We start from the raw sequence: 12,095 nt of genomic DNA, 5'->3' as shown, positions 1-12,095 counted from the left end.
TCGGGGGGGGGGGGAGGCGGTCTGAAGCCCACACATCCAGCGCGGTCTCTCGGCCTCCGGGTCAGCGGTAACAAGCTGCTATTATGTGGGACAGTCGGTTTTTGGTGGAAGCGGTCTGCAATTACACAGTGACGCGGGACACGGTCGACCTTTCCCACATCTTACGCTCCTCCTCCCCCCCCCCGCCCCCCCCCCCCGCCAGGTTTTTCTTCTCAGCCTCCCTGACAGTCTTGCCTTACCGACTCTGTAATTTCTGCCTCCGTCAGAACCGCGAACGTCAGGAAACCAGCGTCTTCCTTTCACTGATGTGTCTGCTGGGCAGTGCATCCATGATCATTGAGATGTAGCGATAGCTTTTTTAGAAGCTGCTCTTTTGAGGTCACCCCCCTCCTGGCAGGTTCCTCACCAGCTTCTCGTAAGTGTCCTGGAAGCTTTATTTTAAATGCAAAAATTTCAAAAGGAAAAAGCAATTCTCAGACATTTAGCAGCAAAGTGATTTTTCCCTGATTTATCAGGAAGTACTGATTTGAAGGCAGTCCTGAAACTGCTGTGAATTTAGGAGGAGACCCTTCGGGATTGATTTCAGCAGGCCTGTAAAAGATGTGTTGGGTAATTGTAACTGAGTTTGAGTGTCATCTCAGAAAAAGAAGGTGCTCTAAGCCAGGGGTCTCAAACTCCAGTCCTGGAGGGCAGCAGTGCCTGCTGGTCTTTGTGGTTTCCTTTCGATCAGCATCCAGTTTAAGCCTTGGAGTGAAGGTGTGCAGACTCAGTTACTTAAATTTGCTTGAGTGCAGGAACACATGGAAAACCAGCAGGCACAGCTGCCCTCTGGGATTTGAGTGTGATATCTGTGCCCTGCGGCACACAGCAAAGCACTTCTGCTAAAACTTCCAGTGACTCTGCAACGTGAAACCCAGCTTTTGGAGCGCTTGCACCGTTCATCAAGGTTTGGTTTTGACCGCATTTGGTTTTCTCCTTCTCTCTTCCCCTTTATTTAGGTTTTCAGAATCTGTTTTCGTGCGTTTACATTTCGCTCTCCCTTTTTAATGAACGGTTATTTCAGGTGTGTTTTTGATGGGAAGTGCCACCCTCTTGCTGTAAGCACCACCGTTCTTCATTTAAAAAAAGAACGTGATTTATTAGTCAGAATTACCGCACAGGGTTCAATAAAATTTCAAATCATGGCGCCCCTCCACACGCTAGAACAGTGCCTCAGATACCCAGCCATGGGGCCCATCCACACACTGGAAATAGTGCCTTAGATACCCAGCCATGGGGCCCATCCACACACTGGAACAGTGCCTTAACAGGATGAGCCACCCAGCAGCCCCCGTTTAATCAGTTTTGAGCCCCGCTGTGTTTCAAGCACAGCGCCAAAGGCATTCCTCCGTGTGGAATGGCGGCTCCAGCGCTAAAGCGCCTAGCGTTCCTGCGCCGTTTTTCCCAGCAGCGCGTCTGTAACTGCGCCCGGGAGCCCCAGCGCGTTCACTTCCTGTATCTGTCGGGGGGTTTTCATTACCCCCCAGCCTGTGTGGCTGTGTTTAACGCCGCCTCCCGCCGGTTAGCGTAATGGCGGTTATTAGCGGTGCTGCGCCGGGCGCAGGGCTCCGGCGCATGTGCTGCGCGACTGCTGCGTGACTGCTGAGCCGCTGCTGTCCCGGGGGCCTGTGAGTCACCGCGGGTACAGGGCCCCGGGGGGGGTTCAGCCGGGGAGCGAGGTCCCGGCCGAGGAGGGGGGGACCCTTCTCGACCCTGCATCATTGCTCCATTTCTAAATGAGAGTGCTTGAGACTGGAGTGGGAGTGTCTTTAATCATTAGTTGAAGGATTTTACATATTTCACTTATTACTTGTTGAGTACCGTCCACATACAATTTTTTTTGGATACGGCTGCTTTTATGTGAGGCCCTACAGGCCCCCACGCCCGTGATATTCCCGGGATTGTCGGTGGTGTCCCGGGGCAGTGGCTTTAGTGTACAGCAGGTGTGGGGGGGTGCAGGTAATGGGCGGGGGAGGTTGAGTTTCTGGGAAGAAGTGGGCGGAGCCTCTCCCCTCAGTGTACAGGAACTGGTCAGGCGCTTTGACTGGGTGGACCGTCAGCAGCCTGCTGACATCTGGCTGCGCTAATTTTGGTTTAATCACCAGGTTCAGGAGGAGGAGGAAGAGGAGGGGGGAGGAAGGGGACGACCCCCCCCCCCCAAGTTATTTCTTCTGTTGGAGTCTGTTTTTCCATTAGACTGGATCTCTGCTCTTTACCCCTGTATAAACATCTGTGCATTTTGTGAAAGGTTTATGCTGTTTGTAGAAATGTAGACCAAATATTGCTGGATCTGTTTTTTTAAGCTTTAAAAGGAGCTTTTTTTTATATTCTATCAGCCGATCTGATTTCATTTGCCGTTGGAATACCGTTCCACACAGGGTTTTTACTAACAGCTCATAGACTTATTTAAATTTTTAAAAAACTTTTTGTTTGTCTCTGCCCTCAATGTCGCAGAGATTAGGGAGATCGCCACTTCCTCTCTTTAACTCTCGAGTCTCCTGTCGTCAGTGTTTGTCCTCCTTTTGTAAAAGGAGTGTTGAAATGCTCTCCCTGGCACCAAGGACGTGCTGTTTTTTCTTCTAATGTCATTGAGTGCGTTTATTGCGCTAACGAGCTTTGCGTTCTTTGACACGGCGAACAAATCCCGTTTCGAAGGATGCAAACCACGTGGAAAACGTTAGCACGGTCGTCTCAGGTCAGTGAAAACGCAAGCGTAATTAAATTTTGGATAGCAACAAGCTGGCTTATGAGCCAACTGGACTTATTCGTCCAATTTTGGAAATGGCTTTGTACTGAAATTATTTATTTTTGTTCCATCTTTCATCCGAAAGTGAGTTCAGGACCTCCGAATTCTCACCACACCCTGCTGCCCTCCCAGACCTGAGTCACATATGAAACGCTTTAACTCATTGCAGGCCCTGCTGATCCCTGAGTTATGAATATTAGGTGAAAAGGGACGTTTCTTTTAAAATTGTACATAAGCTGCAGCAATTCTGCCTGGGATAAAGCACTTGACCCAGGACTGCTGCTCAGTGAAGATTTTAAACTGCGTCCTGCTGACCTCGGACACGCACCCCACGTGATCACATGACTACATTCCCTGCTATTGCGACACTTCGATAAAAAAACAATAAGAAACGACGAACGCAGTCCAAGCCGCAGCAGTCCAGTCTGATTTGCTGTCGAGATCTGAAACGGGTTGCGTTTCCCTGGCCTTCACGTTTCTCCAGGTACCCGTAAGAAAAACATGCAAGTGCTGTCTGAGAAACGGCCACCGGGCCACGGTGCGATTTATTTACACAGCTGCGAGAGCCGCATGACGTCGACAGAATTACCACGTTGGAGAAGCCGGGTCCGATCTTTTATAAACTGCTTTTTTTTTTGTTTTCGGTGAACCAGAACATTTCGCTTACGTTTGAGGTTTTCGGCCTGAGGTGTTATTCCCGTTTTTCCTCTGAAGTCTCGTGTCAGAGAACATTCATTTTCTGGAGTGTTGTACGGCTGTACAATATGAAATACTCTCCTTCCCCTTTGGAAGAAAATGCGAACAGAGTAATAAAGATCACATGTGCCTGCCTGCCCTGTGTGTAATATTTATTGTATCTGATAAGTGAAATCCGCTCAGATACATATCTCTTGCTGTCTTAGTATTTAGGACATAGATGAACAGATAAGATTTGATTTAGCGGCTTCTTTTTTTTTACCCTCTTGTGAAAAGAGAGGTTGATCTGATCCTCTGAATTTAACTGGATGTAAATCTCGAGCTGTTCTGAGCTATGTTTGAACTCGAAATTTAGAATTTACTACTTAATGCAGCAAATATGACTTGCCTGAGCACAGACCCACGGACACACACACAGCTCTTATCTGAGATTTCTGAACAGATAATAAGTATTTGTGTAGCCATTCTATTGAATTTGAGCGCACAAGCTGGGGGTTGGGCTGGATCTAGTTTTTTATTGTTATTTCTTGGGAAAGCAGGCACACAGACACACGCAGGATTGTTCATGAAATTTCCTGGACTATTTCTTGGAATGTGTTGATTAGCTTTTAGCCTACATGTTTGAAGAACTAAGTGATGTAGACCACTCAATGAAAAAAATCCATTCTTATCCTTCACTGCCTATATTCAGGGCATTGAAAAGCCAAACTATTACAGTGTTCTGATCCACAATTTTATGAAAGTTTCTACGACCAATCTGTGGGTCCTTGAAGTTGGGTCATCGTTCTTGTATCTTAGTCGGTTTGTTCTCCTGCCGGTCCATAGTGCAGCATTAAAACATTGTTCATGTGGACGTAAGAAGGCCTGGTCTAGTGCGAAAGCACTTCTATCTGCAGTGTGATGTACCCAGAGGAGATTTCACATTGCATCTTGCATGTCTGGCCTAATGAGAAAGCACTTCATAGTGCATTGTGTAAAACCTGGCTGAAGGTGGATGCAGTGTGAAATCTGTGCCTCACAGCGCTTCGTGTGTAATCGGCCTTGTGTGAATGTGCTTTATAGCACAGCGTGAATGCTGGGAAGACACCGCCCTTCAGCGGTGATGTCACAGGCCGTTACCCACAGGGCCTTGCACCTGGGACCGTCAGCCCCTTTAATAAAGGCTTTAACGGCCATTCCGTGTGGCTGCAAACCTGCAGCCCTGCATCGTAAAGCTCTGGTGTGAAATAACTTGGCGCTCTGCTAACAGGTTATAGCACCTCCTCTCTCCTTTGTCTCCTCACACCTGCTGAATGGGGGCGTTCCTTTCAAAGGGACCCAGGGCAGAAAGCTCCTTTAATAAACCCCGAACAAGCCCTGAATGGTAACACCCCCCCCCCCCACTCACACACAAACACACACGCTGTTCTGTCCACTAAAAGAGCTAGCTGTGTTTGTCTGTAGTTACAATGTTTCCTAGACATTCTAGAACTGGAATGTTGCCACAGACGTTGTCGTCCCCATTTTAACATTTTATTCCCTCACAGGCCGTTATGTGTTTTTTAGCCTGGGAGAGCATAAAATTGTGTCATAAATACTGTTCCCACTGGAGAATATTCTGATCGTTTCGCAGAGCCTGTGTGTGTGTGTGTGTGTGTGTGTAAGAAAGAGAGAGAGAGAGTAGCAGTTTACCCAGAGAGTTAATGGCAGTAGGCATCTGGAGACGCTCCAGTCACATGCTGGAGTCTCACTAGACGTGAGTTCATAGCTTCAGACAAGCTCCTCAGATCGTGGGCCATGCTATGGCAACAGAGAAAATGTCATGTTTGGAAAAACAGTCGGCATGTTTGAGGTGCCGTCAGCGAAACCCAAACAAAGTGGACTGAAGGTGCCGTCGGTTTTAAAGACGCCCTGCCGAGAGCTGCTCTTTAAGGCTCCCGTGTTCCAGACGGCGTGTTAAAATAGCCTGCATGTCCTCGCTACGAAAAACAGACGCGTCTCGGTCTGTTTCAGCGCCTCGCGTCACAAAGGGGGGATTCCGATAGCGCGGTCTGTGCGTTACTGATAGCCGCTTCAATTATTGAGTCAATTAGCAGCTTTTCAAATACAAAAGAGCTTCAAAAGGAAATTTCAACAGTGGGCCCAGCAGGTTATGAAGCACAACACTCAGCCCTGCTTTCTGTAAATCTTCCTTTGAACGTGAGCCTGTGACAGGAAGAGGGCGAAGTGGGCTGCTGTCAGTTAAAAACCTTAAACTGCTTATTTTTCTGCCTTTTTATCAATTTACCGCAACTGTTTTTTCTTTCTTTCTTTCTTTCTGTTTTGAGCATGAACATGCAATACAGGATGTCCGACTCCCAATCAACCACTTCAAAGTGAAGGATGTTTGCTGGTCTAATTGCACGACCATCCTACGCCATGAAATGCTGCACTGTGATGTTTGAAACCCTATCTAGTGAACTATCATTACTGTAGTGTTCTGTTGTGTCATGAATATTCCATACGGTCAGGACTGGAAGCGCAAAGCATGCTGGGATGGGTTTCTCTTCATTATCAAAAATTCAGTTTATGAAAATGGACAAATGGGTCAGAACCTGCTTGCATGAGGGTGGGGCACTCCCTGGGGCTCTGCGGGACCAGGATTTGGGGAGCCCTGTTGTGGGCATGCCTTCCTTCCATTACTGACACTAAAGATCCTCTGCCTGTTCTCTCCCGCAGGTGTTCAGGCAGGACTGCGAGACGTTCGGGATGGTGGTGAAGATGCTGGTGGCCAAGGACCCCAGCCTGGAGAGCCAGCTGCAGACCCCCCTGAGGGAGAACCTGGGGGAGATCCAGCAGCGCTGCCTGGAGGACCTGCGCCACTTCATCTCCGAGCTGGACGAGGTCCTCCAACCGGAGGCCTCCGGATGAGCCTCGGCGCCGGGCCCCCGGAGGTCCGGCTGCACCTCCACACCAGCATCAGGGAACTGCTTCACCCTCATCCTAACGTCGGGCTGGTGGAGAGGAAGTGAGGTCACCCAATCTACATCCTCTCTCTACAGGAAAAAAAATTTGCTTTTATTTTGTCTCTCCTGTACATTCCAGCACTAACTCTGGACTCCATGTTGCTCGTGTGTCTCCTGCACAACACGAAAACATCCGACTACAAACTGCTCCAGAAACAACAGTGTGAAATGGAAGGAGAGAATCGGGACTTGGTTCCAGAGAGAACCAGCTTAAGATAAATCAACATGCTCGTCAGTTGCTTATGGCAGGGGGGGTCCTCAACCATGGACCTAGAGATCCCCTAGGGTCTGCTTGGGAATTCAGCCATGGACCTGGAGATCCACTGGATCTGCTACCATACTCAACCCTGGACCTAGAGATCCACTGGGTGTGCTAGGGTACTCAGCCCTGGACCCGGAGATCCAATGGGTCTGCTCAGGTACTCAGCCCTGGACCCGGAGATCCACTGGGTCTGCAAAGGTACTGAACCCTGGATCTCGAGATCCATTGGGTCTAACTGCATTTTGTTTTCACCTTGATATCAGCAACTGCTTCACACCCAGGAAATTATGCATTCAACTGCTTAAACTGGTCAATAAATGCAACAAATTGTTTTAATTGATCAATTAAGTGCGGGGTTGTGGGTAAAATCAGCGGACCCTGTGGCTCCCCAGGGCTACAGTTGAGGCCCAGAAGCCTTGTGCGTTTTCTGTACCAGAAGTATGACGGGGAGGGGGTGAGGGAATGAAAGGAAGAAAAAAAAGTGTTACGCTGTTTTATTCTTTCATGTATTGTAATCCAAATCATCATTATTTCAGTTTCACCCAAAATTTTTAAATGTATGTATCTTTTGTGGAATATTTGGAATGAACTTTCCTCAGAAACTGGCCTACCAATTTTTCAGGTTGGTCATTAAGTGGACTGCTTATGCAGGGCTCGCCTCATTTTTACCATCTATTTTCAAGTTTTTTTTTTTTTTTTTTAGAAAGTTCAGTGTATGTAAATAATAAAAGTATTAATTGTACCAGTCTGCATTGTTTTGCTTGCATTCTCTCAGTGCACTTGTCAGGAAATTAAATAGTTCCTTTTCCAAAAGTTAATTATGACAGTTCATTATTATTTGTTCCTTATTTCCTGTTTCTCATGGAGATAAGTTTTCACATGACACTGATGTGGCCATTTTCTTTTTTAGGTGGGAATTCAAACTGTCATCTTCGAACAGAATGAATGTCTTATTTCCCGATATTTGGCATTTTTAAAAAAATGGAATCTCAAGTACCACAATATTTTTTTATTTTCATCCATAGCCATACGTTCCAGTTTTTATTATTCTTTACATTTATACAGATTACAACGATCTGTTTACAATATAATTGTGACCCCATAAATAAAGTCTGGCAACCAAAAACCAAGCCGTGCTTACTGCAGAGAGGGGGATCCCGGTGCCCCACTGATACACACGATCCATGTTGGATTTAATAGCAATAAAAGTACATAAATGGAGATATCGAGGGTCAGAGTACACCATACTCGTAAAATCCCCCAAAAGCATGTCACCTTTTTTTATTTTTAAAACCCTGATTAACAAAAGTAGGTCTTTCTAAACTGGAGTGGGCGGAGCCTCTCGATGCAATTCATATTACATCAAACACATCTTTAAAAAAAAAAAAAAAAGCCTTTTGAAACTCAGGGATATAAAAATATCAAGTTTTTTTATAATCTGAACTTTACAATATATACATTTAATATTTGCACTGTTAAATAACTGTTTTCCATTAGTCTCTAAATGCTACTTTTATAAATAGGTTTTTTTTTTTCTTCTTTCTGGAAATAAAGCAGTTGCTATTAAATGCACACAACACAGCTGATAATATCGTTACTAGAATATTGTATTGGGTGTACGAAATTGCATAAACCGGTACACATTTAATAGGCAAATTGTCAGGCTGTTCAGATGCGACTGTTTGTCTGTCCGTCCATGGCAACGGCGGCCTTGAACTGCGGTACGAATCCACGTCCAACGAGAAGCGGCTGTAAACGCGAACGCGCGTGTCGCATGCGGGGGAACAGGGCCTCTCCGGCGATTAAACACGCGTGGTGGATCTCAGGGTCCACAAGTATTTTTCACAAAAGGAGAAAAGGCTAAAAGCGTACGAGTTCCGTTCAGTCTAGCCAACTTGAAATGTGGCAAAAGGAAGTTAATATGGGGGTGCAGAGGAGAGGGGGGGGGGGGTAAATCTAATTGGCTGTCCTAGGAAATGATGCAGTTCTTGCCCTTGTGTCCCTTCTTCTTTTTGGATTTAGTCCGTGGGCCGTAGGGGGGAGGCAAGGGCAGGGCAGAGACGGGGGTGGGGAGGTCATCCGCGTAGTAGTGGAACCTCTGCTGCGGGCGGGGCTGGGGGATTGGCTGTCCCAGGAAGAAGCCGTCTTCCTCGTCCTCCGAGGAAGAGGACGACGAAGAGCAGGTGGAACACCAGTCGTCGTCGTAGATCCCCGGGAAGCGGTCGGCCGCCGGGTTCTGGAGGGCGTAGTCCGAGGTGGCGTGGGAGTGGTAACGAGGCCCGTACAGCTCCTGATTGGCCAGGAAGGCGGGGGGTCGAAGGTCGTGGGGGCGGGGTCTGGAGGAGGCCTGCCTGTCGTACTCCTCCCGGAAGTACGAGTGAGCGCGCTCCTTGGGGGCCAGGTGGAGGGCGTTGTCCGAGCGGGACTTCCTGCTCCTCCGTCGGCGGTGGTGGTGGTGGTGGCGGCCGTGGTGGGCGTGGCTCGGGCGCAGGTTCAGCCTCGGGTCCGGCTCCTCGAACTGGTACACCCGCCGCCGGGTGCGCTCGCTCATGGGCGGCTGCCGCACCTCCAGCTCCTCGTAGCGGCTGTTGTCCACCACGTCGTCCGAGAACTTGACCTGCTGGGGCCGGGACTGCGACCGGGTCCTCCGCAGGACGGGGGCGTGCGGCAGGCAGGGCTTCTCCTCTGGGAGACGCTCCACCTCCTCCTCCTCCTCCTCCACCTCCTCCTCTTCCTCCTCCAGCTCTGCCTCTTCCTCTTGCTCCAGCTCGGAGGTCAGGCTCTTGAGGGAGTTGGTGCTCCTGTGCAGCATGGAGGAGTTGAGGGTCCCCATGTTGCTGATCTTCTCCATGTCCTCTGGCTCCAGCTCGGTGAGGTTCTGTAAGTAGAGCAGTGGCCTGTCTTTACTGTCTCCATCCACTGACGCTCCTGTGGGGAAAAGCAGGTAGAATATTAGTGCACATCGAACATTGGGAAATGTAGGTTTAATTGTGAGTGTTCCTTTAAAAAATGTCCCTTCTATAAAATTTATTCTGGAAAAAAATGCATATTTTACACTTGGAAATGGAAGGTTAATCTGCTCCAGGGATCTCAAACTCCGGTCCTGGAGCGCCAAAGTGTCTGCAGGTTTTCTGTGGTTTACTTTCAAACATCGGCCAGTTGGAAGCGAGCTGTGTGACTGTTTTACCAATCAGAGACTTAAATTAAGCTCTTCGGAGATTAAACAGCAAAACTCAGCAGAAATTGCTGCAGGCAGGAGGATTTCAGTTAGAGATCCCTTATTTAAAGAATTTCAAATGCATGTTTGACCCAGGTGACAATAATGCATATGCTTACAGCTGGTCAGAAACTACAATGAACCACAGTAGGCACATAACAGGAGCAAGTGAAAACAAGTAAAAAATTTCATGGTGCTCTACTTAAAATAATGAGTAAACCGGCTGCCTTGAAATCTTGAGTTAGGTGAACAACAGATCTTCATACTTCTTCATACAGAAGAAGTATGAAGAACTGAAGATTTGTTGCTCTCCTAACTCAAGATCTTAAGTCCAAGATCTGAATTTTTTACAGTGTACTGTATTGACCTGCTGCTGTTATGTTATGGGGTGTGTGTAGGACGATGGCACATTTTGCTGAGTGCGGTGGGTTATCTCACCGGTGATGTTGGAGAGGGCCAGCGAGTCCATGGAGTCTCGCATGCTCTGCTCGGGCTGTTTCAGCTCGTCGGTGATGCACTCCAGTGAGTCGTCGTACCACTGCTTCTGCTCCCGCTCGAACCCGGCCGCCCCATGCTCCAGGTCCAGCTCCTGCATCTTCCGGCTGCTGGCGGGGCCCGGGTGGCTGCCGTAGGCGGAGTCTCCCAGCCCGTCCTGCGATTGGGCCCAGTACATGTCCGTCTGGTACCGCTTGCTGGCCAGGCCCTGCTGGCCGCGGTGACCGCCCACGTTTGGCCCCGCCTTGGCCTTGACCTCGCCCTCCGGTGATGTCATCCAGAGCTCGGCCGGCCCCACCTCCTCCAGGTCCTCCGCCTTCCGGAAGGCGCCGCGGTCGCCGAATTTGAGCAGCAGCTGCGTCATGTAGTCCTCGTGCTCGGCCCACTCCTCCTCGTGGTCCTCCTCCGGCGGCGCCTCTTCCTCCTGCTCCTCGTCCTCCTCCCGCTCCTTCCAGTAGCGGCGGTCTTCCTCGTCGGCGGCGAAACTCAGGTGCGCCATCTTGCGGGAGAGCGTGTCGTCGGCCCCGTCTCCGGCGCCGTTGCCGCCGACGCCGACACCGCCGGAAAACACGGGGAACTTGTAGTTGGCGGCCGGGGAGAAGAGCAGCGACTGGCGGCACTGGTCGGCGGAGCGGCTGCTCTTGCCCACGCGGACGCTGCGGCGGGACTCGCGGGAGCGGGCGGACTGGAAGGCGGAGTCGGAGGAGTCGGAGGCGTGCACGTCCTCGCCCAGGCTGCAGGCCTTGGAGCAGTAGATGCGCCCCTGCCGCGGCAGGAAGGGGCAGCCCAGCAGGGAGCTGTGGCACTGGGCGCAGCTGAAGCAGGACTCCGTGGCGTGCCAGTGCAGACCGTCGTACGTCATCTGGGCGTGGTCCACGCCTGCAGGGGAAAGGGGTGGGGCCGTTAGACTTTAAAGTTAAGGAAAAAAAAAATGACATGATGGGGAAGAGATAATAATATACTGAATTTTATTCTGAGCACCATTCATCAATAGGACAAGTGCTGGCTTAGTTAGTTGGCAGTAAAACGGATGAGATGATTGACTCAAGGAGGCACCACAGTGCATGTGCTCACGTTACTCTCATATAGTAAGCTGTTAAGATTTGATGAAAGAGGATGAGCCCTTTAAATCTAAGCTCTGGATCGGCTGGTTGGCAGTAAAAGGGATCAGATGTTTGGCTCACGGAGGCACCACAGTTCATGTGCTCACGTGACTCTCATACAGTAAGTTGTTACGATTTGATGAGTGTGTGGAAAAGAGGATCTGATCAGTTAACTGGACACAGAACCCTTTAAATCTAAGGTCTGGATTGGCCGGTTGGCGGCGCGAGGCGTGTGGCGATTGGCTCACCGATGTGCTCCCCGCAGGCCTCGCAGTACTCGGCGTACAGGGACTCGAAGCAGCCGCAGCAAAATGGCCGCCCGTCCTTCATGATGTAGCGCTGGCCCCCCAGGACCGTCTCGCACTCGAAGCAGGCGAAGTGCTTCATGTGCCAGTGCCTCCCCTCCGCCTCCGTGCACTCGTCCGCAAAGATGATCTGCAAACGTATGAGGAACTTTCGTGAGTACATGATAAGCCATTCAGCTGCTTCAGGAAAATATAGGTCTCTAGGAATAATATGTAATGTACCTATAACCTGTCATAAAGTTGTAATA

General features: G+C 49.5%; 2 protein-coding genes across 14 annotated transcripts in view; one reads left to right on the top strand and one right to left on the bottom strand.

Annotated features, from left to right (window-relative positions):
* Positions 1 to 7,469, top strand: part of LOC135259881 (periphilin-1-like) — a 100,627-nt gene extending 93,158 nt beyond the window's left edge. For all 11 annotated transcript variants that reach the window (XM_064344773.1, XM_064344767.1, XM_064344771.1 and 8 more), the window contains one exon: positions 6,179 to 7,469. In XM_064344773.1, coding sequence (XP_064200843.1) covers positions 6,179 to 6,370 — 192 coding nt within the window. In that variant the 3' untranslated portion in view covers positions 6,371 to 7,469. The remainder of the gene's footprint in view (positions 1 to 6,178) is intronic.
* Positions 7,470 to 7,721: 252 nt separating this feature from the next.
* The window catches only part of LOC135259879 (prickle-like protein 1), a 41,757-nt gene continuing 37,383 nt past the window's right edge, over positions 7,722 to 12,095 (bottom strand). For all 3 annotated transcript variants that reach the window (XM_064344758.1, XM_064344759.1, XM_064344760.1), the window contains exons 6-8: positions 11,791 to 11,977; positions 10,383 to 11,318; positions 7,722 to 9,655 (exon numbers count right to left, since the gene is read on the bottom strand). In XM_064344758.1, the coding sequence (XP_064200828.1) occupies positions 8,697 to 9,655; positions 10,383 to 11,318; positions 11,791 to 11,977 (2,082 nt within the window). In that variant the 3' untranslated portion in view covers positions 7,722 to 8,696. The remainder of the gene's footprint in view (positions 9,656 to 10,382; positions 11,319 to 11,790; positions 11,978 to 12,095) is intronic.

This window comes from Anguilla rostrata, chromosome 7, assembly GCF_018555375.3.
Source record: "Anguilla rostrata isolate EN2019 chromosome 7, ASM1855537v3, whole genome shotgun sequence".
Lineage (NCBI taxonomy): Eukaryota > Metazoa > Chordata > Actinopteri > Anguilliformes > Anguillidae > Anguilla > Anguilla rostrata.
Note: the sequence above shows the minus strand (reverse complement) of the source record. Positions and strands in the feature narration are given on the sequence as shown.